The 24,749-nt window shown below is 36.8% G+C and overlaps 1 protein-coding gene across 5 annotated transcripts in view; it reads right to left on the bottom strand.

Moving 5' to 3' along the window:
- The window catches only part of LOC139151103 (ankyrin repeat and fibronectin type-III domain-containing protein 1-like), a 232,986-nt gene that overhangs the window by 92,724 nt on the left and 115,513 nt on the right, over window positions 1-24,749 (bottom strand). For all 5 annotated transcript variants that reach the window (XM_070723648.1, XM_070723646.1, XM_070723647.1 and 2 more), the window contains one exon: window positions 21,996-22,297. In XM_070723648.1, the coding sequence (XP_070579749.1) occupies window positions 21,996-22,297 (302 nt within the window). The remainder of the gene's footprint in view (window positions 1-21,995; window positions 22,298-24,749) is intronic.

Genomic DNA, 24,749 nt, shown 5'->3' with positions numbered 1-24,749 from the left:
TGGGTATTTAAGCTTTGACGTAGATGTCACTGCCCTGTCAGTAATGTGTTGCTGACGAACTCTCCTTTAATGGCTTCCTGTTGATACCTTTGGAAAGAAAAAGCATCGCTCTGTAACCATATTTCTATTAATTTGTCCCTGACAGGTGAGAGTGACATCATTGAATGTTGTTTGCACATGTATGAACCCAATATCAATAAATCAGGTTCAGTTTATATGATTTTACGGTATGCCGGTAAAATTGTAAACAGTTTATATTCAGTGAGTGTAACAAGTAAAAAGCCGTCACATGACTTTCACAACATCTGTGTTAATAGCAACCTTGCAAATCTCATTACGTTGTGCTGAAATATTAATGTACTTTGCATATCATTTACAGGTTTCATAATATCAAATTTTCTACTGTTTATGATAATATATATAAATATATATATATATATATATATATATATATATATATATATATATATATATATATATATATATATATATTTTATGTCTCGGTGTATATATATTTGCTATAATTCATGCATATTTGTTTTGTTTCTTTTTTCAATGTAGCTGCAATGGGCTAAAGGCAGCATGGCGTGTAAAAAGAAGTATACTATAACAGGACTTCTGACCCAGGCTGTTGATAACACCGTGCATACGGCTCACACACATTACAGGAGAAGGCAGCTACTATGTCAAGATTTTATTCAATTTCACCGATGCAGGCTTTATTCTCCAAGTAGCAGTGAACAAGCGTATGCTTCATGAGAAAAATTAAAGTCGGATATGAATTGTTTGTTTACCATGACTGATAAATTGGGCGTGAGATTGTGCGCAAACTTTTGTGATCAAAAGATCGATCCCAATTCCCAGTCTGAGATAAGAATGATAAATTCAATCAGAGAAACTTTACTGCAAATATTAAACTAATACCATCCACAGGAAACAGCTGAGGGGGATCCTTATGAATCAGTCTGGCTGATCAGTTGTTATTCATCATATGCAACATTTAAGAATGAATGGCTAAGACGTCTGAAACCAACCACAACAGAATTCAGGAGTTACTGTACTACACATCTTTCATATTCAGTGACAGGATGAAGTACTGCATATACGATTTTCAAATAGAGGCATGCCAGGAAAACTTCATTTAAACAAAGGTCACACAGCTGTGACACAAGTTTATGAGAAAATAGTTACAGCTTCATTGTTTTACAGACTCGAGTTTCATTTTTTAATTGGGGTTAAATACATGACTATGTTAAGCACGCAAATCATGGAAAATGATGTCGTTCTGACATGTATATATAAATGTCTGAGTTGGCAGCAAGCAATCTAGAAATTATGATACTATAATGGAATAACTTTCATGTAGACTAACAAAAATGGCTGACAAGTCGACCAAATTTGCTGTAGCATAACAGACTTTCTCTACCGGGTAACAGTGAAGTAAGTGTCTGGTATGTGGTTGTATAAATGCACATAAAAGTTGATGGCAAACATATGGTACATTTCAGAGAATCTACTTTTACGAGACTCACAAAAATCACGAATTTGAAATTTTGTTAGGAGAAGATTAGGCTCCACTTTCATTATCTAATTTCTGCACTGTTTTATCACATAAAATACACTTATTTTTATCATTGTCCTCTGGGCTGGAAATCTAAAATTCCACACTTTTTTCACTGTGAGTGATATTCTCAAAGACTCGAAAGATTCCACAACAATAAATGATACTGGCATTAAGTATCACATCATCCGTCATTTCAAACTGTAGTTTCCATTATAAAGCTTTTTATCTTGGTTTTCCTTTTGTAATATCTTTACCAACACAGGCTGTTAACCTGTGTCTTACAGGAAATATTTCAAACGAATAGAAAAGTTAATAAAAACTGTTAAAATGTATCAACAGATTACTTGTAAACAACCACTTCTGCTATTGAACGGCTGGCAAACAACCCAAATTTTATGGAATTATAAGAATAAATGCGAACAGATTCCCATTGCTACTGATAGATAGGCTTGCATTCAGGTGAAATGAATGACTGGTTGATGTTTAAGATCCTGGATTTAGAGGAGCAATTTCATCCAGCCCATCACACAGAACTTGAGACTCACCTGCACCATCCAAAAAGTACAGAACAAATGACAACTTCGTCCACGTCATTGAACTTACGATGAAACATAACCCTTTCATCGAGACCATCAAACAGAACTGATGAAATGACAATTTCATCTAGACCATCAAAACCGAAGCCACTAAATGCAAATACCCTCTTATCTGGGAAGCACTCATTCGTGTGAAGATTTCATTTTCTTGGACAAGTTTTCCAATTTGCAAATCACTTGCACTTGTAATCTTAGCCTCAATATAAAATTACATTGCAATTACTTTCTGAGATTGATGAATAAGACCAAGAGCTGAAGATGTTGATCTGTAATGAAACTGTTTTTTTGAAGTGTTTTTGTCACCCACAAATTACTTTCATAAGTTTGCACGTCAGCTATTCAATATGATACGATTCAGTTTAACAGTGTTCAGGATGATTTCAGGGAAAACTATACACTCTTTGGCTTGAAACTATTCCAAGCCACACACATAAAATTATGGGGTTAAAAATCACAGAGGTTTATTCTTAGAGATATTGAACAAACAGATAATTGTTTTGATGGATGTAAAGTTCAATAGAAAATAAAGACACAAAAGGAGGGATTCAGGTATCAGACATAATGATTACTCAACATAGTATGATACTACTATGTCTCTTTAACAACAATTATGACAGGGTTTTAAGTAGAAATAATTCACTGACTTTTCAGTGCTTCTGATTAATTAAAAAAAAATCACTGGCCAGATACTCAGGGGGTTACAAGAATGCATGAGGATGTAAGGGCGTCTGATTACATTGTATACAGTGAACATAAACATGAAACAATTATTACTATTTTGTCTGTAAGCTTTTGTGCAATATTTGCTTTGCCTTTTCTTTCTCGTTTTTTCCTTTGTCATTTTTTTGTCTTTTTCCATTGCTAGCTTTTGAGAACAATCTCCATGCAATGAAAACGACCCACAAGCTTTCCGCTTAGTATCTGCACAGCTAAAGGTACAATGGTGCTGATTGGCTGAGAGGTACTGATGTAGTGGCGCATGAAATGAAATCTACTCCTCCCATGAGGTTGAGGATTTAGCTGAGCATAAACTTCAAGGTTACAGGCAAATCCCCGACCTTGAAATCTTCTGGGACTTCTGCCAAACATGTGACGATGTACACAACATTATCTTCTGAAAGGGCACTGAACGTCCAGGCAATACAGGACAATAAAAGGAAGCTTGAAAAATTGAAATTACAAATCTCTCTTGCTCAGCAAACTCATTTTTTTAACATCAATGACAAAACAGGTTTTTCGACTCATCATGACGGCATGCTCCGATTCATCTTTGAGTAATGAGTTGCCAAGGTTAAGTTGTCAGTTGCAATGAAGCACCCATAAGGCAATAAGATAATACTGAGGCCACACAACTGAAGTCAAACAGACTGAGCTAACGGTGAGCTTTTTTTTCGATAAAATCACTTACTAACATTGTACACAAATGTAAACGCCAAAAGTCTATCGCTTTGAATCAAACACTGTTTAGAATTACCGCTGAACAAACAAAATTTTCAATCATTTTGGTCAAAGCATTATCAATACAGCCTTCAATGCTCTGATCAGATCTGAAGAAATTTTGTCGGATTCCTTAAAGTCTTAGGAAGCTCAATCAATCAAGGACAATGCAGATTATTTGGAGCAATGAAGCCAAAAAGGTTCATTACTTGTAACGTCAAAATAAATACTCGTTAATAATTGCATGACGCCTGTCGTCTGTTTTCTCAGGCGTTCTTAACTCAAATTTTTTTCCAGATCAACAGGAAATGTCCCACGTTAACAATGAAATTGTATTATGATGAGAGTCATTTCTGGCTACCTCAAGGTAATTGGAATGAATTTCAAATCGCTCATGAATACTTTATGGAAAAAGACTTCAAATCTAAGTAGTTGCAACATTTTCATCTGTGCATATCTTGTGTCACTTAATTTTTTTTAAGATTCGTGAAATATTTTAAGAGATTGGGTTCTACACCTCTCTACACAAAAATCAAAATTTTAAGACACTGGAGAAGTAGAACTCCATGTTCTTGAGCTTGATCCATTTCCATCAGACAACATCCTATAATATCCTGTTTGAATAATGGTCTACGCCTGAAACATGAGAGTGACTTTACATTTCTACCATAAGTACCTGTACCTTTACAAAGGTAATGTCATCACGTGTTGTTAAAGAATCTTTAACGACTTTCTTTGGCAAATAATTGCACTAGTGTGACAGTGAATTATGGATGGTTTAACTCCCTTTGATTAAGCACCAAGTTAAGAAACTAAATTGAAACGGCTTCAACATACCATACTAAAGTCTTAACAAAGTGAACACTGACTCCCTTTGATTAAACACCAAGTTAAAAACCTTAATTGAAACAGCTTCAATGTACCACACTTAACAAATGGAACATTTTTAGACTAAATTAAGTCTTTGACAGAGAAATGTCTGATAATTACCAATGCTTTACAGAGTACCAGTCACATGCCAAGACGCGTGTCTGGACGACATGAAGATTTTACAATATCCACGTGCAAGGACGAACAACACAATTTACATAAGAATTACACATACTGATGCCCAATCATTGGATAGACAGATCAATATCCGGAATATACTGTACGGAACAGTGATGGGAAGCTTGTGTCTTCATAGTTTACAGTCTAAGGGGGAAAGCATTAGTAGGCACAGAATAATCTCCTTTAAAAATAATATTATGTCCCCTCTTGGGCACCATTGCATGTCTTGGATTTAACCAATATACATTATTCAATTTGTTTTGATTTGCTGTAATAGCAATAAAAACATATTTGTAAATTGATAGATGACACCATGACTTCATTGGAAATTTCACCCTGTTCACCCAGGGGGAATGAGAAATTACAGATGAAACCAATATAGAACAAAATATTACCCATTTATCAGGCCTTCCGTTACAAACTGCCTTAGAGTTATGGAATTGCTATGTCTGACTGAAGTCTTTGTCCCTCCATAGACAGTAGTCTACTGGTATGGTCCCCCATGTATTATTGTATTGATAACTATATTGGTTTCTAGTCATCAGTGAGATTGGAAAATTTTTCTCTCATACAAATATATATTTTATGTATATTATATTATTTGCACAATTTCAAGTTATCCAAATCTGCTCATTATATAAAAAGGGAGACGGTTACGCTAACGTCACGGCTCATGAAGTTTTGCACGACAATTGACACAGACACAGAGATAAATCTCCATCGATGAATCTCCATCCCCATTTCAATGGTTGCCACGGTGAAGGTTTCCATGGAAACAGTGTGAAGTGCACAACACAGATTAGTCAAACCATTATCCAAATCAATCCAATTCCTACTTTTTTCTTTTGCCAGATATGACACGAAGCTTTTTTGACAGAGAGAGAGGATGGCAAGTCAGATTAGATGGAGGTATAGTTCAAATGTACAAAACGCTATATGGAGGGTCTGTATGGTGAGTGTGTGGTGCCCGTACCTCCAGGTCCTCTTCAAGGGAATATTAATACAATCTATAATGCTATTCTCATTGTTAAAGCCCTGTAGAAGAGAGGGCAACATCCCCTTTGTGTATGCTTTGGGAACACCGAAGGGCAAATCCTTTTTTTTCATGTCTTTAGCTTTTATCAGTTCCCGTCTCGTAATTGAATCCACTAACCTTCAGATTAGAGCAATTTGACAAGACAGAATGTAGTGCCTACATCGCAGTGCCTACATCCTAGATGTACATGCTTGAATCGCAGTGCCTACATCCTAGATGTACATGCTTGAATCGCAGTGCCTACATCCTAGATGTACATGCTACATCGCAGTGCCTACATCCTAGATGTACATGCTTGAATCGCAGTGCCTACATCCTAGATGTACATGCTTGGCCTACACTTTTCTTTGCTGCTGTAGAAAGTCACGAGAACTTCAAAACGTGAACAGGGCATACGTCATTTTGTTTACTCCATGTCCATGCCCCACGCGTTCTTTAAAGTAAAAGTTCTATGAAAAATTATATTATGTTGATCAACCTTGTTCAACTTGCATCCATAGAAGTGATGTTTAAAATTTGAAAGATTCAATTAAAGCTGTGGGTGGTCCATGCTGAGAAGCAAGGAGAATACAGCTTTTTATTATTGAGATTAACATTGTGTTTACTTGGGACTGCCTCTATCTTTCAATGTTATGCTAAATTTTTCACAGATTATCTCTTGTGTGCGTCATAAAGGTACAAATAACAGGAAGCTTTTAAGTACACTAGCAGTGACTGACCGTTCATAATTTGAATAATTTTTCGTGGGAGTGAGGGTGGAGGGATATTATTGAAAAAACTTTCATTTAATTAAGGGATGCTAATTTTTGGTGATTTGGCCGATGAAAGTATCTTTCAAGTGTTTTCATTTGATTTTGTATGACCTCGTAAAGTCTTCTTTTTTGCGTTCATTTATGGTTGTCTGAATGTGGCTGTTGTTTTGCGACTTGCACTTTTCATGTTTTCTTAGATCTGATAGGTAGAAAGGATATGTTCAGTTCAACACAATTCCTGCTAATCACTTAACTACTTTGAATGAGGGTAACCTTCAAATGACATCATAAAGAAGTTCACAGTATGCTTGGTACAGCAATTTTACTACATTGTGATCGTACAGGGCTAAAAACAGAATCCATTTTCCATCTACCTCCTGCATTAGGCTGAACTTTGATCCTTTTCAGAGCTGAGCCAGTGAGAGTGGAAATGGAGAGGGTGGAATATACAGTGCTCAGACGATAAGGGAAAGGGTAGACTATGGACCAGGGAGGGAACATTGTTGAGATTTAAAACAATACTAACATTTTTCATGCCACAATAGAGAAATAAAGTCAGCCACATTTGAAGTTTCCTTACAATTTTTATGAGGGACTGAATATAAAGAAGAATGTAGAGTAATTACCAAATGCACAAAATTTGTGAGAGCATATCATCTTTGTAGTATGTGATGATAGATCATGGATTAATTGATTGATTCATGTACATGACAAAAGAGGTGCTGTTTCTTAAAGCAGGACCACAGACAATAATCTTACAGTTTAATTAGCCATTGAGAGACTGTTGACAGTTACTGCGCTTTATTACTCTTACCGGGATAATCTAGAATAACATCCATTAAAGCAGAATACATTGAGTGTTAATAATACCATATTCAAAGGACAAGCATCCCCAGTGCCTCACATCTTTCCATTCATTAGCAATCGCCAACCTTGCAATTTAATTTGTTGACATGCGTTTTCTCTTCCAATTTATAGTGTCAAGCTGAGGCATTAGCTGTGGTTGACAGGTCGGCAGTTTATTCAAATGGTAATCTCATTGACACTGCATGTGATATTAATAGAGACCCCCATCCCCAAAACAGCAGCACTTACACTGTTAATGAAAAATTTAAAGTTTTGATTAAATTCATATTTCTGCAGTAATGGCCAAATGTTTTATTAAGAAAACTGGTATTACTTTAAGATTGATGGAAAACCAATTATTTAGATGCCAACAATCTAAACAATTAAATTCGTATTTCTGCTGTAATGGCCAAATATTTTATTAAGAAAACCAGCATTAGTTCATGATTGATGGAAAACAATTATTTACATGGCAACAATAAAAACAATTAATTACATCACACACTAAAAGCCACCAATTTTAATTATGTCTGTAACACTGACATATCTATATTTTTCTGCGGTACTAAATTTTATCAAATTAAGGGTATTCAATTGTCATGTTTGTGAGTCTGTCTGAGCTGAAACCAAGACCTTCCCCAAACCCTGGCTGAGATGAAGCTGGTTCCAGTGGTGTCACTGCCACCAAGCGTTGCAGAGTATAACAAAAAAATATGTAATTAATATGGGCAAAACATACGCTGGGCAACTAGTAGCCTTGGGCTCTCATATGAAGGGGTATAGGTTTCCATGGCGACAGCACCAATCCTATGTTGTTTCCAGAGCAATTGGTTTTATAATTTGAAATGATTCGGCCAAATCTCATAATTTCTAACAGAAATTACACTCGCTGTGCTTGTTATGTAGTCCTCTCTGACGTATTGGCATTAGTTTGAGAAAATGGAAAAACCTATACTATCCTCTCAACACATCTTGCTTGTATCTGTCATGAAAAGTTTTTTTTAAATGAAACAGAAGGAAAAGCAGAGCATTTCCTATTGAGAGGCAACTCTGCAATGTGGTAATTACAGAAATGGTGGGGGAAAAATGAAAAGAAAAAGGCCAGACCAACACGTACTATAGACAAGATGTTTCCGTTAATGAGATTTTGCAATAAGTGTACACCGTTCACTGTGGCAGAGTCATCGCTTTTGATTGAAGAGAGGAACAATCTATGCCAACACCTTATCAAGGTTCCATTATGAGGAGACGCATGAAATCAGTATTGCTATTCATAAGTGCATTAGTACAGACACAACTTCCTGTCAACTGCATGGAGCACTCAGAGTTTCTCTTTGTAAAGGAGATCTCCATTTAGTCAATGACAGTGACATGGTGTTTGTTCAGGAAGAGTAGGCCACCGGTCTAAATATATTCCATGATTGGTTACATATGCCTGGAGGAGATGCAGTGCATCTTATAAAACATACTTTTTTCTTTCTCAATATTGTGTGTAAATTTATGTAGTGAAATAAACTAAAAATAGCGTCAATGACACTGTAGCTCCCATCCTGGACTATTTAGTGTTTGTTCTCTGGTCAGATATTTGAACATGTGTGAAAGGGATAAAGTGCATGAAGTGAAAATACTTAAATGAAATGTACTGGAGACAGTGAAATATGTTTAATGTAATTATTCAGAATATAAAATGGAAAAAATACAGAATTAGATATATCGAATACTGTGATACAACCATTAACTCAACAAGTCATTTACAATGACATAGTCCCCACTTGTAATAGGAGTATTAGTCTTGATGGGGAGGAAAATGTGGTCATTAAGAAGTATCACTGGAGTGTATATGTTGAGATCTATGGGCACATAGGTCTATGTCGTTGTTCCCAATTTGAAACACATGAGGCATGTCTAAGTTATGGTTCTAAATCGGGAAAAAGATCAGACCTCTAGCAGTATTGGCCAGCCAAGAAATACATATGCGCATTATAAATGAGGTACAAGATGTGACATCTTAAGGTCTAATATCCTATCAAAATTGGAGGGTATAGAACTTGTGGTTACTGAAATATGCATATATATGTATAATCAAGGTCAAAGGTCATCGAGGTCACATGACATTTTGAAAAAAAAAATTATATTGCTAATTAATCCCTATATGCAAAAAAATCAGATCTCTAGCTCTATTCGCTTGCCCAGAATTAGATGTGTACATAATTAATGGGGTAAAGCGTGTGTTGTCATAAGGTCTCCCATCCTACTAAATACAAAGGACATAGCACTTGTGGTTACTTATTTATTGACATAAACATATATTTTAGGTAAAAGGTCATCGAGATCACATGACATTTGGTCAAAAAATTTCTCTCCTATAGTTATCCCTATATACCAAAATCAGACATCCAGCTCTATTGGCTCGCTCAGAATGAGATATGCACATAATTATTGAGGTACAGTATGTGGCGTCATAAGGTGTCCAATCATACCAAACATGAAGGGTGTAGCACTTGTGGTTACCGAGTTATGGAAAAATATGTATATTTGAGGTCAAAGGTCACCGAGGTCACATGACATTTTGTCAAAAAATTGTTTTGCTAAGTTATCCCTATATACCAAAATCAGACCTCTAGCTCTATTGCTCGCTCAAATTAGATATGTGCATAATTAATGAGGTACAATATGTGGCGTCATAAGCTGTCCCATCATACCATACATGAAGGGAGTAGCACTTGTGGTTACTGAGTTATGGACAAATATGTATATTTGAGGTCAAAGGTCACCGAGGTCACGTGACATTTTGTCAAAAAAATTGTATTGCTAAGTTATCGCTATATACCAAAAATCAGACCTCTAGCTCTATTGGCTCGCTCAAAATTAGATATGCGCATAAGTAATGAGGTACAATATGTGGCGTCATAAGGTGTCCCATCATACCATACATGAAGGCTGTAGCACTTGTGGTTACTGAGTTATGGACAAATATGTATATTTGAGGTCACCGAGGTCATGTGACATTTTGTCAAAAAAATTGTTTTTGCTAAGTTATCCCTATATACCAAAAATCAGACCTCTAGCTCTATTGGCTCGCTCAAAATTAGATATGCGCATAATTAATGAGGTACAATATGTGGCGTCATAAGGTGTCCCATCATACCATACATGAAGGCTGTAGCACTTGTGGTTACTGAGTTATGGACAAATATGTATATTTGAGGTCAAAGGTCACCGAGGTCACATGACATTTGTCAAAAAATTGTTTTGCTAAGTTATCCCTATATACCAAAAATCAGACCTCTAGCTCTATTGGCTCGCTCAAAATTAGATATGTGCATAATTAATGAGGTACAATATGTGGCGTCATAAGCTGTCCCATCATACCATATATGAAGGGTGGTAGCACTTGTGGTTACTGAGTTATGGACAAATATGTATATTTGAGATCAAAGGTCATCAAGGTCACATGACATTTTGTCAAAATATCCGAGATATCTGCGTGAACGGATGGACTCACGGATTGACGAACAGACGGACATGACCCAATCTATAAGCTCACTGGACTTCATCCGTGGGGACTAAAAATTGTGTCACTGCATCCTTTTTGCAATATGAATACGATGAGAAACTAAATTTTTATTTTTTGTGGCCTTATACATGGGAGTCTATGGAGATCTGCCTTATACATGGGAGTCTATGGACGTGTAAACTAAAAATATGCAAATTTCACCACGATTTGCCCAAATTTGGGAAAGGTCACTCCTATGCACTTCCATACCAAGTTTCAAATCAATCGGACTTGTGGTTTCAGAGCAGGAGATTTTTTGACCAAAATTGGGAGAAAATTACAAAAAAATTCATGAAAAATAGCAAGTCCAAGATACTGACCCAAGATGCGCACAATCATTTCATGTCAGCCCAAAGTACTTACATGCTAATTTTTCATGTAATCTGCTCAGTGGTTATTGAGTTTTTTCAATTTTGACTGTTTTTTACATTTTTTCACTTAATTTGCATATTTTTGGCAATGACAACTTCATTTGAACAAAATCTCATCTACAGCCCATCATCCATGTACACACCAAATATCAAGATGAAATGTACAGCGGTTTTGGAGTTTTTGATGTTGACGGACAGACATACAGACATACAGACATACAGACATACAGACGTACAGACATACAGACATACAGACATACATACATACAGACATTTTCCTAGCCTATAAGAATAGCTTCCATTGCCATATATACATATGGCTATGGGAGCTAAAAACAAATTATATCCACATGATAGATTCTGCAAAATGACTGGGATATATAGATACATTATATTTTGCTACTAACAATACACAGCACAGATCTGTATTGTCTCCTTGTCACCTAGTGTTGATTCAGTGAGCAATGACATCAAAACAGGTCCAATTATCAGTATCATTCACAGTAAGTAAATAATTTACCAGGTCAAAGAAACAAACAGAAAATGAAAACCACAAAATAGGGTCATTTTCAACCACTGTTTAGTGGTGGTACCAGGTGTCTGGAAGAGGTAAGCATACTCTGCTACCATGCTACACCCATCGAGATTGACCAAAAGGGACAAATCAGTGTAAGTTGGCAAAAAACCAAATTACTACTGTTTCTATCAACAGTACAAAATATTAAGGGAATACATATCAATGAGTTTTGGACAAAAACAGACACCATGCTGGTGCAGTCAGTTAAAAACACGGTTAATATTTTACATTGATGGTGTGGACTATGCTTCACAGCAATAACAAAGAATACTGAACTGAATAGTAGATGTTCAGGGAACTATTGTTTAGCCCTTCATATTCTGTACAAGTAGAGGTTAACTGCATGTGCAAGGGATCTGTGAATACTTCACAATGCAGCTGATGTTGACTGATGTATCTTGTACCGAGCCTCAAAACAGTATTTCACGCACCAGGAATTCTGACCATGGTAATTCAATCATAAAATACCTTCTGCAACCAATGAGCAGGGTCACACAGACTAGAATGGGACTCTGTGTGTGCTGAATTTATGCCAAAGAAGATTCACAGCCATTACTAGAGTCAAAGTCAAGGTTAATTGGTCTGTGGCAGTGTTGATGTACAGTGTAACGATGATCCTGTCCAGAAGGTTCAATTGCAGTAACAACTACACAGAGATGCCGATCCACACTTCTTTCATACTTGTTCTGATTTAATACACAGCCTTGGTACCAATGCAAGAGATTTATAACTTGCTTTGTCAGACACACAGGGCCTTCTTATTTTCCAAGCGTGCCAGCCATCTATCAATTTATACAGTACACCATCTAGGAGATAGCAGTATGAGAAGTCTAATGCCCAGGTGGCCAATTATGAATCGATGAATGTGCAAGGGAAATGAAGTGGGGAAAAATAAAACCATGCATTGATCATGAGCTCTTGTTCAATGCCTCTGTCAACTGGAAGAGATGTTCTAGTAGGGACTTCAAGGTTATCACTTAGCATCTGATTTGAAAGAACGAAGATAACATTCAGATACAGTGTTACAGAAAACTGTTCCGATTATGATAAACTTAAGAATGAAAAAATCTCACAGCCGTCACCTTAATTCATAACGGAGGGCATTCTGACCAGGAACTTATTTTAGTAAAGTTTTTCAATTCATCAGGCTTTCTTTGAAGAAAAGAGGTCAAAAATATGCCTTTCATGACAAAATTCTGTGCAAATATCTGTGCATTAAGTAAGCTGCATTATTACACACCTACGTCTGTAACCTATGGAGTTTCGTCGTACAGTAAGTTTCGGTATCAGAGGACGCGGAGTCCAATAACTTTGACGCGGAGTACAATAACTCTAGGTGTTATTGGACGCTATTTGACCTTTGACCTCAAAACACCTTTACGTCAACACGAGGAAAAAGAAGAGAATATTTTACATTTTTACAACAATTAATACTTCTTAACATTCAGTACTTCACAAAGCAAATCATGGTCAGTCCAAAACCGGTGAATTTGAGTGAAATTATGCTGCTGACGTAAAATTTCTACCACGCACACTGCGCAGCGCGGGTTGAAATTTCATTCTGTGCGCTTAGCGGACGCGCTGAACGCGTTACAAGTCTGCTCACGATCGCTCAGTGCAGAAGCATCAAAAACGCCTAAATTTCGACTTTTTTCAAGTAAAGTTGGACTAAAAAAGTGTATAATAATGTTATTCACAAAATACCGGGATTTATGTCCTCGTACATCGTACGCTACGGTATTGTCCGAGACGCGTAGCGTCGAGGACAATACCTCTGCTGCACGATGTACTCGGACATAAATCCCGGTATTTTGTGAATAACCTTATATTATAAATTGAATAATACTGCTATGTTAATGCACGATGCACTGGGCTTTCAAACATAATGTTTCATGCACAAATATTTTGTCAAAGTCCTTCAGTGTCTGTGGTTTGTACCATGGTCTTCAACTCAACGTTTGTTACGAGGGAAATATTACCTACACAATGACAAATGTCAATGCCCCATCTCTTTCATTACATTAAATATTAAATGGATTCAATTTCTGAAAGGAGTTACGGAGACAAACAGCACGTTGCATTGAAAGTGTTATGATGAAGGGAAGAATGCTGGGGCAAGTATTAGCAATCTCTTCCGGTATTAAACATCTCCCCAAGGAAAAGCAGTTGTCTCCGTCATGATGACTTCGGCAGTTTTTCACCTATGGTATACACAGTGACAAATATGCCATAAAGGCAACACTTCAGCTTCAAGGACAAACCTTACAATTTATTGCACACAATAACTACACTGCTGAGAATAGTAATGCGAAACGGTGCACACGGTAAGTTGTTTAATATTGGAAGCATTAATATTATCAAAGGTCCGGGAAAGATTGACGTATGATTAATACTCATCAATAAGCCTACTGAATGTAAAGCAAAGGGCAGGCCATCTGGGATGGTGTACCAATACAGACAGTAAAATTTGTGTAATTTCAGTTTGGAAGCCACTTTCACATGTATAAATTCGAAACCATTCCACAGACAATTGTCACAGGAAATGTGACGTAAATCCACGTGTAAAGGTTGAAATATTATGAATTATGAACAACAGTTTCTTATCCATCATTAATTTTGTGAAAAATTGAGAAAAAAGAATGCCAAATTTAGCAAATTGTACAAAAACGCCAGCAGACATGTAGGTCATGAATTTTCAGGTCCATTGAGTAGTGTACTGTATTGACGCAATTGTGGTGTTTTGTCCAGCATTGCTCATCTATATCTATTTATAACGAGAATGATACACATTTGATAAAAATTGATCACCCAGAATCACGTTTTTGCCCCAAGAGGCCATGAAGATATAAAAAGAAAAAAAGAGGCACAATTGAGGCAGAAGTGTCCTTTTTTAGCAAAACAGTATAAAAAAACCTTTGAGAAATGGGTAATTCCTTGTAGTTAATATACAATTTGATCAAATCACTCAAAAGCTAACACTTCACATTCAATAGTTATGTGACAGAGTCTCTAGATCTGATTAAGGTATGGTAGAGTGCAACTCTATGATAGATTTTCAGACTCAAAATCTTACAGTTCATTACTTGTCTCCCAGCTGCTTGCATGAACTGATTTGAAACTGATATGGCCTTCTTTTCATGGAAATCAAAAATGTCATTTCTCCCAGTGAGCAAACACAACAACTGGCAGCCATTTTCAACGTCTCATTAGTAAATTTGAGGTAATTTGCTTTGAGTTTTTAATATCAATCATTTACATAGAGGCTTCTGGTTTTTGTTCTGGATTATAGAACACGGTAGTTTCAAGGTTGTTTGCATTGACCATAAGTGAAAGTTCTACATTTTGCATTTTCAAGATACATTCAATGAGAAATTTCAAAGATTACACAAAATATGAAATAAAAGTATTTTTTACAGAGTTGATCACTTTTCTCAGTTACATACACTGAAAGGGACCTCATAACAAAAATCTTGCAAACAGAGAGCAAACAGAGATAGGACTTATGTTGACTTGTTTAATATAGGATTATGTGAATTTGACCCACAAAAATATTAGGTCACTGATATGTTTCTCATGCAGAAGAGTCTAAAATTTCAGGCCTGACTTATCAAAATCACACTTCCCTTTCTATGTAGGAAGATCATCTTATCTGTTATCCAAATACACACACACCTGCTTGACAGGACAGCAACGTCAGGATCCATCAAATCGACACAGTTCTAAATATGATTGAATGACATCAGATTGTTTTTGAGAACTTGCAGCACCCACATAAATACAAACCCAAATCACTCTTTGCCAGCAACTTTTTCAGTTTCCATGGCAATGCTCATTCAAAAAGTACTGATCTGTAAGGCATTCTAAACTACATGATGATTGTACGCAATTTTTGCAGATTACTACAATCCCTGGAGAAAGTGACATTTGAAGAAATGGACAATTAGAAATATCTTGAATATGCCAACAATAGATGTAGTAAATGACCTGATACACAGTCTGTTTCAACATCCATTTCAGGTCTCTTCGATTATTTGCTTAGGATATTTTAAAGTTTCGCTGTTATGCTGTTCTTGTCCTGGAGCAGACTAACCCTGGCAATTTCACCCTACTTCAGAAATCAAAAAATATTTCAATAAAGGAAGTGTGGTTTGGGGAAGTGTGGTTAAGGGTGAAATGTCTTATCTCTGTCTTTCTCAGACACAAGGTGTAAGCTCTGGAGATGTTTTCAAAGTCAATCTGAAATATATGCACAGACTGGCCAATGTTGATCAATCAGTGATGTTGAAATCCCAGAACCATGGATTAGACAGCATCAACGCACCGCATCCACAATGCAATAACCCTGAAGACACCTTCAATGTTTCCACAAACTGTCATTCAATTTTGAATTCCGACCACAACGTTAATCAACAAAATGGAATTAACTACTGATGGTAATCTTTGCCAGGGACGTAACCTTTTAAAATGTCAATGACTTTGCTTTGGGTGCGTTTCCTTTGCCCCTTGCTGGCAGAGTTATTTGATTTGGTCCATTTGTAGCTGATTTGTACCAGCTACTTGCTAACAATTGAAATGTTTTGCACAATTGCCAGTAACAAATTGATCCTGTGATATACTGCAATTCTTCATTACCAGTCTTTCAGACTGTACCACGTCACAATCAAGATGGGTCATTATGATGAACACTTACAGCATTCCATGGTCAGAGTTCAGGGGACCTTTCCTGATTAGAACAGCAATGGTCTAGACAGGATTGAAGATTCCAAGGAAAATTACTATCTTTGTTACAGTGCTTCGTGTGACAAGCTTCACAATAGGATTGCAAATAATCTCATTTTCTCAGCCAGAAGACGTACTTTGTCCCACAAAATTTCACCGCAATACGAGAGGGACCTTCTGGGCAGGATCATGCAGACATAGCGGCAGCTGTCTGGTAAATGCAATCTGAACAGCCTGCAACTATCAAAATACTCAACACCACCGCTGTAAAACATGTAATTGGCAAATTTATCAACACAGAACCAAAAATCTAGAATAAAAATAAAAGTAACTACTTTGTGAATGAATTTAACCTTTTTTTGTCAAATAACAATCAAAATGATCAGCAATGAAGTAAAGAATTTACAGATAGCTAATATCATCTGATTCTAATCCCTAAGGATTAGACCATTGGCATAATGATGATAATTATCATACCTGTTAATTAGACATATTTTGCATGACCATAACATACAGATCTCTAATCCTGCCACAGGAACTTTACTCTGTAGCAATGCATGATTGGTTTAGGAAAAAAAGACAGGAAACACAGCCCCATAAAGACCAATTCCACAATGTCACCTGCCAAGAACATTTTTCCTTGTTGGAAAAATCTGAAATGCCTTTGGGCAAGAAAGAAAGGAAATTGTACAATATAAAATATGGTAAGCACACCAATCACAGAGCCAGCAATACATAATTTCTCTCTTTGGATTTTGTCAGAACGAAATTGGATTTTCAGAAATTATGGTGAAACAATCTCACATACGGGATTTAATTAAACAGTTATACCAAAAATGGAGATAATACGTCAGGGAAGATAATACATGCTGAATAGTGGAGATGGAATTTTCTCGATTTGGTTTGACATAGATGCAAAAATTATATGTGCCAAAAAAAACAAACAGAGTCATAGAACATTATATGACAGAAATGTGTGCTGCACGCTTCTCTTTAGAAATCGCTTCCACTCTCATCATTCCTATCTCTCATTTTGCTCGGTCGTATCCAGATTTGATGTGTCTCACGTACAAATTGTTTGAAAATTCAATAGAAATAGAGTAAAGTACAAGACTCAATGATATTAAGCAAGTCAATGTCAATAAATATGCCTAGGTGTGTTGTGAGGTTTGTTCATCTGATAAACCTACAGAAGAAATAACGTACATTCCAATTGTCAAGCTGAGAGTAACATGACTGTCTGGCAGCCAAATCGGATCACATCACAAAATTAACTGATGGGCATATATGCAAGTTGTCCTTGTTCTCAGTTCGAAAGAAACTGGCCAAGGTCTGTTTGAGACAAAGCTGTGGGTAGATGCACAGAGAAGACCCTGTCTGTAAGGATCCATTCTTGACTTCAGCTGTTTCGCAGTATAGTTCAGATGTCAGTTTAGATGGCTGTTTGTACATCTTTTATGCAGTTTTTGACTCTTCACTCTAGGTCAAGAAGTCGATTGCGACTTTCTAAAAATACATTTGTATACCAAATCCTCAGCGGAACTGCTAACCTAGAACGACAACAGTTTTTCCCAAAGGAACTTCCACATCAAAATATGAGATCTTTCTATCATTCCCCCAATGGGTTTCAGATTTGGGCATTCAGAACTGAAGATTAACTCTTTCTTTCCAATTTCAGCAAGCCAAGGAGCTTTCAAAAGACACGACCCTGTGATTTAATCACCTAGTTACAAATGCAAAACCATAGCAACCATATCAAATCACCGACACATTTTGGCTACAATTCATTTCTAGCTCAGAGCATCAATTATAGTAAATATTTCAGAGTTGATATTCCGATATGTAAGTCACGAATCACAGAAGTATATCAGCTGCATTATGGATGATTAAATGAATGCCATCAGTGAGAAATTACAAGCAATTTTTCAAAGTATGAATAATTGGTCTGGACAACTGGCATCGTAATATTAATAACACGTGACAACATCACAATTCTCTCACTATGATTGTGCAATGCTTGTATTACACATATTTTATTTCATCTATTGTATTTCATCTATCTCCTTTGCTGATTAGATTTCACCGTTGCAATCATCCTGACAGGAAATCTCCACCAGGTCTTTTCAATACAAGTTGGCAGCAGCAACATAATACACAAGGTGACATGTCTATCTGAAGTAAAGAAGTGGCACGCAGGAAAGGGATTAGGAAACAACAGTGCCTGTCAACACTTCAAAGACCTTTGACCTGCACTTTTGGATGTCATTAATTTTCTGACAGCTTTCACTGTCATAAAACACTCTTTGCTATCTGAGAGGCCCTGTTTTCATTGCCTATAAAAATGTAAATAAATACAAGGTGTAGCAAATACGATTCAGAATCATGACCGTGTAAAACAGTAGTTTCAAAATGTTCAAAAATATTTAAATACCACTTTTGTTCACTCAAATCCTAATTTTTTCATCATTTCTTCATACAGACTGAGTGTTAGATTTTTGACATTTGCTATAGTATCACCAATATTTGACAAAGCTATTGAATTATTAGAAGGTACCCTCCTGGAATTTTTATTCAGTTCAACATTTATTCACGGGAGGGACTTTTTGCAATTTTGAACATCGCATTCAAAATTTGTATTTGGCATCACCAATGTTTGATTGGAAATATATTATTGAATATAGCTTTTGGGGTTTTTTCTTTTTGTTTTAGTAACCCCTGGAGGTATTTGTTTCACTGTCATACTGATCTCTGTTGTGGATCGTATCTGGGAAGTAGTGGTAATGGATATAGCACTGAGATTATGGTGTATTAAGGACAGCGTGTGCCATTCAGCATCATGGACACATACTCTGTTTTGGAGCCAAGATAGATGGTGTATCACCCCTTTGTCTTCCTTTGCTAATGTGACATAGTCAAACTACTCTGTTTCGGTACTTTGGAAATTGCAAAAGTGCTGTGCCTGTGATGAGCAAAGCATACGTGACATAGGTGGCAAGCAGTTGGAATTTTCTGATCATGGAAGTCTAGTCATCATTCCTAGACACGCATAGAGACACCATACATAGAGAACGGGCAAAAGTAGTGACAACACTGCAATCATGGTAACAGGAGGACATGACGATGGCTCTACCAGCTTGGTTGTACTGGTGTATATCACATAACAGATATGGGGAACTCCAGATCCACTCTCTAACAGACTGGTAATAAATTAAGATTTCTACCCCAGTAGTCAACACTGTAGTTTGTAATTCCCTACTCTGTCTAACTGGTGCAAGCTAAGAAAAATCCAGAACTAACCCCATTATAAAAGCTACTAGCCCTTAAAGCTTGGACTGGTGGATTTGTTCACCCCGGATTGACATATAAAAAGCATCTAGTCTTGGTAATCTGGGATGGTCTTTCTGACTAATGGACCCGCTGATATCAGTGCTGCAATGGTGTATTGTCTCAATGCAGATGGCTGATGAGCTGTGACCTTTTCAAAGTATTTGTGAACGCACAAGGTTTTGATATTTGTGAAAAGACGTAACCTTTACGCTGGAAGCAATGTCTTAAAGAGTCGATAAGGAGGAGGGGTCACACATGGAATCAGATGATCAAATACCAGACCGGCTATAAATGTCGGCAGACAAATTACACGGTAGAAATTGAAAAGGTTTCTAATGTACCTGTATATGTGAGTGGGTGTCAATATTTTTAAGCAACGCACAGATTCACTAGCATATCGGTCTATTCAGATATCATCTCAATAGTACAATAGCATCAGCTGGGCATGAAAATACCTAACGTGTGCAAAGGGCACTTCCCTGCAATCTTGATCTTTTAATTTGTAGGATAAACGACAGTAAAATGTCAGGGGTTGGCATTCCCTGAGCAAGGATTCATGTTTGGAGTGTATGCCTTGCAGTGCTGGATTGAAATAGAAGTCCAATACTACGGTATAGTACCTCCAGCTGGAAAGGCAGTCTGAGACGAATCAGGTCTGAGATAGAATTCCTTGCTTGTAAAATGGTGAGCATTCTAATCCAATCAAACGAGAAAACACATTATCAATATTCATAGTTTTGCAAAATGTGATTTCTGCAGCCATAGAAGATTTCGTACTGGATGAGAGTTCAAAAAACGCTAACTGCCCACTGGGTACTTTGCTTTACGCCCAATAATCACACTTTCATGGGCAAAAAAGGGATGCGCTTCGAACAGTGAACTTTTACTGAACTGTATTGAGTAACAAAGAGAATTGAACAGAGTTTCTGAAATGGCACAAAGCTGTTATCAACGAATTTACTGGTTCAAATTAGCATTTACATTTTGTCATCTTTACTCATTATACAGGATATAATCAATTAAAATTCAAACATAATCGATCATGACCTAATCAAAACCCATTCTTTCTTCAAGACACGACCACAGGATTGCGCGGTAGTCAAACAAAATAGAAGGCTTTGAACACAAGAGGCTGCCCTCAACTCATTCATTCCATAATTACTTACCAACTGAAATCAGCAATTGTGACCAAAAGAGGGCGCCATACTTGCAATCTGATGGTACTCCTATGTTGTCATTGGCACACGGTAAAATTTCAAAAAAGCTGTAGATTGTAGCATCAATTTTCATAGTTTGTCAGTAGAAAATTAAACACAGTGAACATAGATGGTTGTTATAACAATGGTATTTATTGATAAGAATTACCAATAACAGTGAAAACATATCCATGACTATATTATCCTTTTTCTGTGCGATACACCAATTTGTCTTTTTTTGCTTCTTAATAGCTGAGTACTGGACAAATTGTGCATTGGCAGGACATTATCAGATTTCACACATACCACGCCCGACAGAAATCCTTCACGCATTCACTTATACATCTTTCAAGACTGCCACACCCTCTTTAAACCACAGTCGGTGAGCCTCCTGTCTCACATCACCTTGGTAACCAGACCAGACGAGGAATGCTGAGCGGACACTTCAAAGCGGTTCCTCTCACTCAAAGCCTCACACCCTCTGAACAATCTCACAACAACAACTACCCATTTCAAGAGCAGCACAGACATCACAGACAGTAGAAAACAACATGAATTTTAACTTTTGGCTAAGAAAAGCACTTTTTCTCATCTACTGAGTATAATACTTAATATTTGATGTACCGGGGTAGATCAGGTATAAGAATGGTATATAATTCATTATTTGCATACAAAGATCTTCTGACAAATTGTATACCAAGATAATCAATTGCGTACCCTACGACAAATACAACTATGACTGATGTACATTCATTAAACAATTAAAATGTCAACTTACTTGATGTCAAATATTATGACCTTCAAACCAATATCCACGAATAACAACAAAAAATGTAACAGATGCACCATATTTGCTCACTCACTCTTTTATTAGAGAGAAGAAAAAAGATTTCCTACCTACCTTGCATGCCTAGTGTAGTCCTCACTTACCAAGCCAAGCCTGTCAAACAGAAGTTTGGTAAACCTACCTGGGCCTGTGTAGTACGTCGGAACGCTGACAGCTTTGGAAAATTTTCTCCTCCTTTTCTCAGCTGCTGTCGGAGTGGTGCTCTTCCCTGAGCTAGGATGGCTGCCCTCACTATTGCTGAAAGAGCCGCAACCATTGTCGTTGCTATTGGAAACAGTCGCGCTGCCACTGTTGCCATGGTTATTGCCGTTGTCCTGACTACTACTACTGCTACTACTAGTACTTGCAGGGAACCGATTGTCCACAGGAATGGCAGAAAGTGTTTGAGATCGCACCACAAATTTCTCTTGACTTCTTTCATGACTGGTGGAAAGAGAAGAAAGTGAACAGAAAATTGTTAGATCACCAAATTAAAAGATTTTGACACATGTATAGATGATAGAAGGTGAAAAATGTAAATGTTTGGATCAATTCACTTCATTATCAAACCAACAGACAGTATAGCCTTGAACTGTAAGGTTGCTTTTTTAATTTTTATTTATTTATTTATTTATTTATTTCACCAGAGATACAAATGATGCAAAAGACACAAATGCAATTTACATGAGAAAAACAAAGAAAATAATGCAAATATGATACAAATACAATATCAGCATCACAGCATTATGAATAATAATAACAAGGTTTTTCACCTCATCTAGGCAAATCATAAATACAAGTCTATTTCCATGTAATGACAGTCTGAGCCTGTCATTAGTCATCACATGTATTTTCTTGAAAGCGTCACAACACAGTGATCTGATGGTGTTCACAAGTACTTTAGAGTTGTTTTCAAACCATGAAAACAGGAAAATCTGCCACAGTGGAGTTACTCAGTGTCATTATACACGATGTTTCACAGTTCAAGTGTATTTAAACAGTTGTAACAAATATGTAAAGAGGTACATTACAGCATGATTATTTGTGTTGGTGGTAACACAGAATTGCTAGAGCATTTCGCTGATGTGCAGTTTTGGCACCCTCCCTAGAGGTTTGAGCTTGATGGGAGTTGGGGTCAGAGGTCATGTTTCTAGTCTGAAAACAAATTTTCCCCTTCACCTTATTATAATACTTGTTTTTATTCTCAGACAAACTGTGTGAAAAGAAGTAGCCATATGAAGTCTGTAGTGTGGGTTGACATTTCTGTAAAAATACAATTGTGACCAGAAGAGGGCGCTTTGCCATCCACATGGAAGAAACGGCTCACTTGGTCATGCTGCTGCAGCATATTAAACACATGATGTGAAACTGTTTGTGAGTAAACTCTGCAGGATATTTGTGCAAGGCATTAAATTTGTCATCAACATCTGCTTCTTCTATTAATAATATGTGATTAATGTCAAGTACAAGGTGAGGTATATTTGTAACGGTCGAGTACATTTTGAAATGAATATCTATTTGGCTTTGCTATGCCAGCCGACAGCACCATCTGTTTCTTCATTCCGTTTACCAAGAGCATGAGAACGGAACTTACAGACATTCTTCAGATATCGTAAGAGTGCTTTCTACTCTTGGATCAGATATTGAGCCATTTCAAATCTCAAGGGAAGAGCTCTCGAGCAATCATAATGGATTACGCAGGATCTCAGATTGACAATGCAGTATTATTACCTGGGCAGTTTATCCTGGGCCCTCAATAGGTGTAGGTTGTATAATATGTACATTTAAAATTATCAGTGTAGGCATGCCGGTATCATCAGAGTCACCCATGTTTGGTCCAGGTTAGGGGGTTGACTGAATTTTACTTCAAGTATAATTGTTTATTGAAGTGTGGGGTACTACAGCCTCACTGTCTTCACGTCATTCAAACCATGGCAATCAGAGGTATTAAACAGACACTGCTTATTCAGGGTCTGCTCTGAGCCAAGCTGGGCATTGACTTCAAATATCCAAGTGTACACTCTGACCAAATCAGTTACAAAATGAGGATTATTCTAGCCCTGGCAAGGTCCTAATTAACCCTCTTTCTACCAGGCTCCATAGACAAACCATAGAAATAAATACAACTTGGGAGAAAGAGGATTAAATTGCATGTGTGTGAAATTGAAGTTCATGTTCAAAAAAATCTCCAAAAAAAGTTCACTGCATGGCTATTAGGGCCATTTTAAATAAATAACATCTTACAATCAGAACTGCTACAAAACATTATTATTGAAGAAATTTACAGCAACAATCTGGGCTGCTCTGGCCTCTGTACTTGCTCCTGTGGTGGTGTTATTAAAAATAAATGACATTACCAGGAAAAATCTGAAACTGCCCACACAGTATGCAACACTCAACCTTCATTACGCCTACAGTATTCATTAGTCTTGTCGACGTGCAATTACGCCAAATATATCTGCGCATCAGTGAAGTTTTGAAAAACCGTTACACCGCACTGTTTACTTGCAGTCTGCACATCCCTCAGTAACTAGGAACACTGCGTAAGTCAATGTGCTTAATTGAAAGAGCTATATCAAACAGAATGTTAACAATCTCTTCAACATAATCTAAAACAGAGTACTGGAGCAGTGCATGTAATACCACTACTAACCCAAAAGTAAAGTGGTATCCGTGTTGGCTCAATTCTAACAAGCCAACGGGAAATACCATGAAATTTTGCAAACAAGGAAGAAACAATTTCTGTTATCAAAAAGAAACTCTGGAGATCTGTTTTTTTTTGACATTTCACTGGTTAGGAATTTTAAACAGAATGTGCTCATAGATTTATTTTTTTTATTATGATGAAATTTTTGAGATGCCAATTCTTCATTTGTTGGTAACTCCCTTCATATTT

Source organism: Ptychodera flava, chromosome 15, assembly GCF_041260155.1.
Source record: "Ptychodera flava strain L36383 chromosome 15, AS_Pfla_20210202, whole genome shotgun sequence".
Lineage (NCBI taxonomy): Eukaryota > Metazoa > Hemichordata > Enteropneusta > Ptychoderidae > Ptychodera > Ptychodera flava.
The sequence above is the reverse complement of the archived record's forward strand: the minus strand, read 5'-3'. Positions and strand labels throughout refer to the sequence as shown.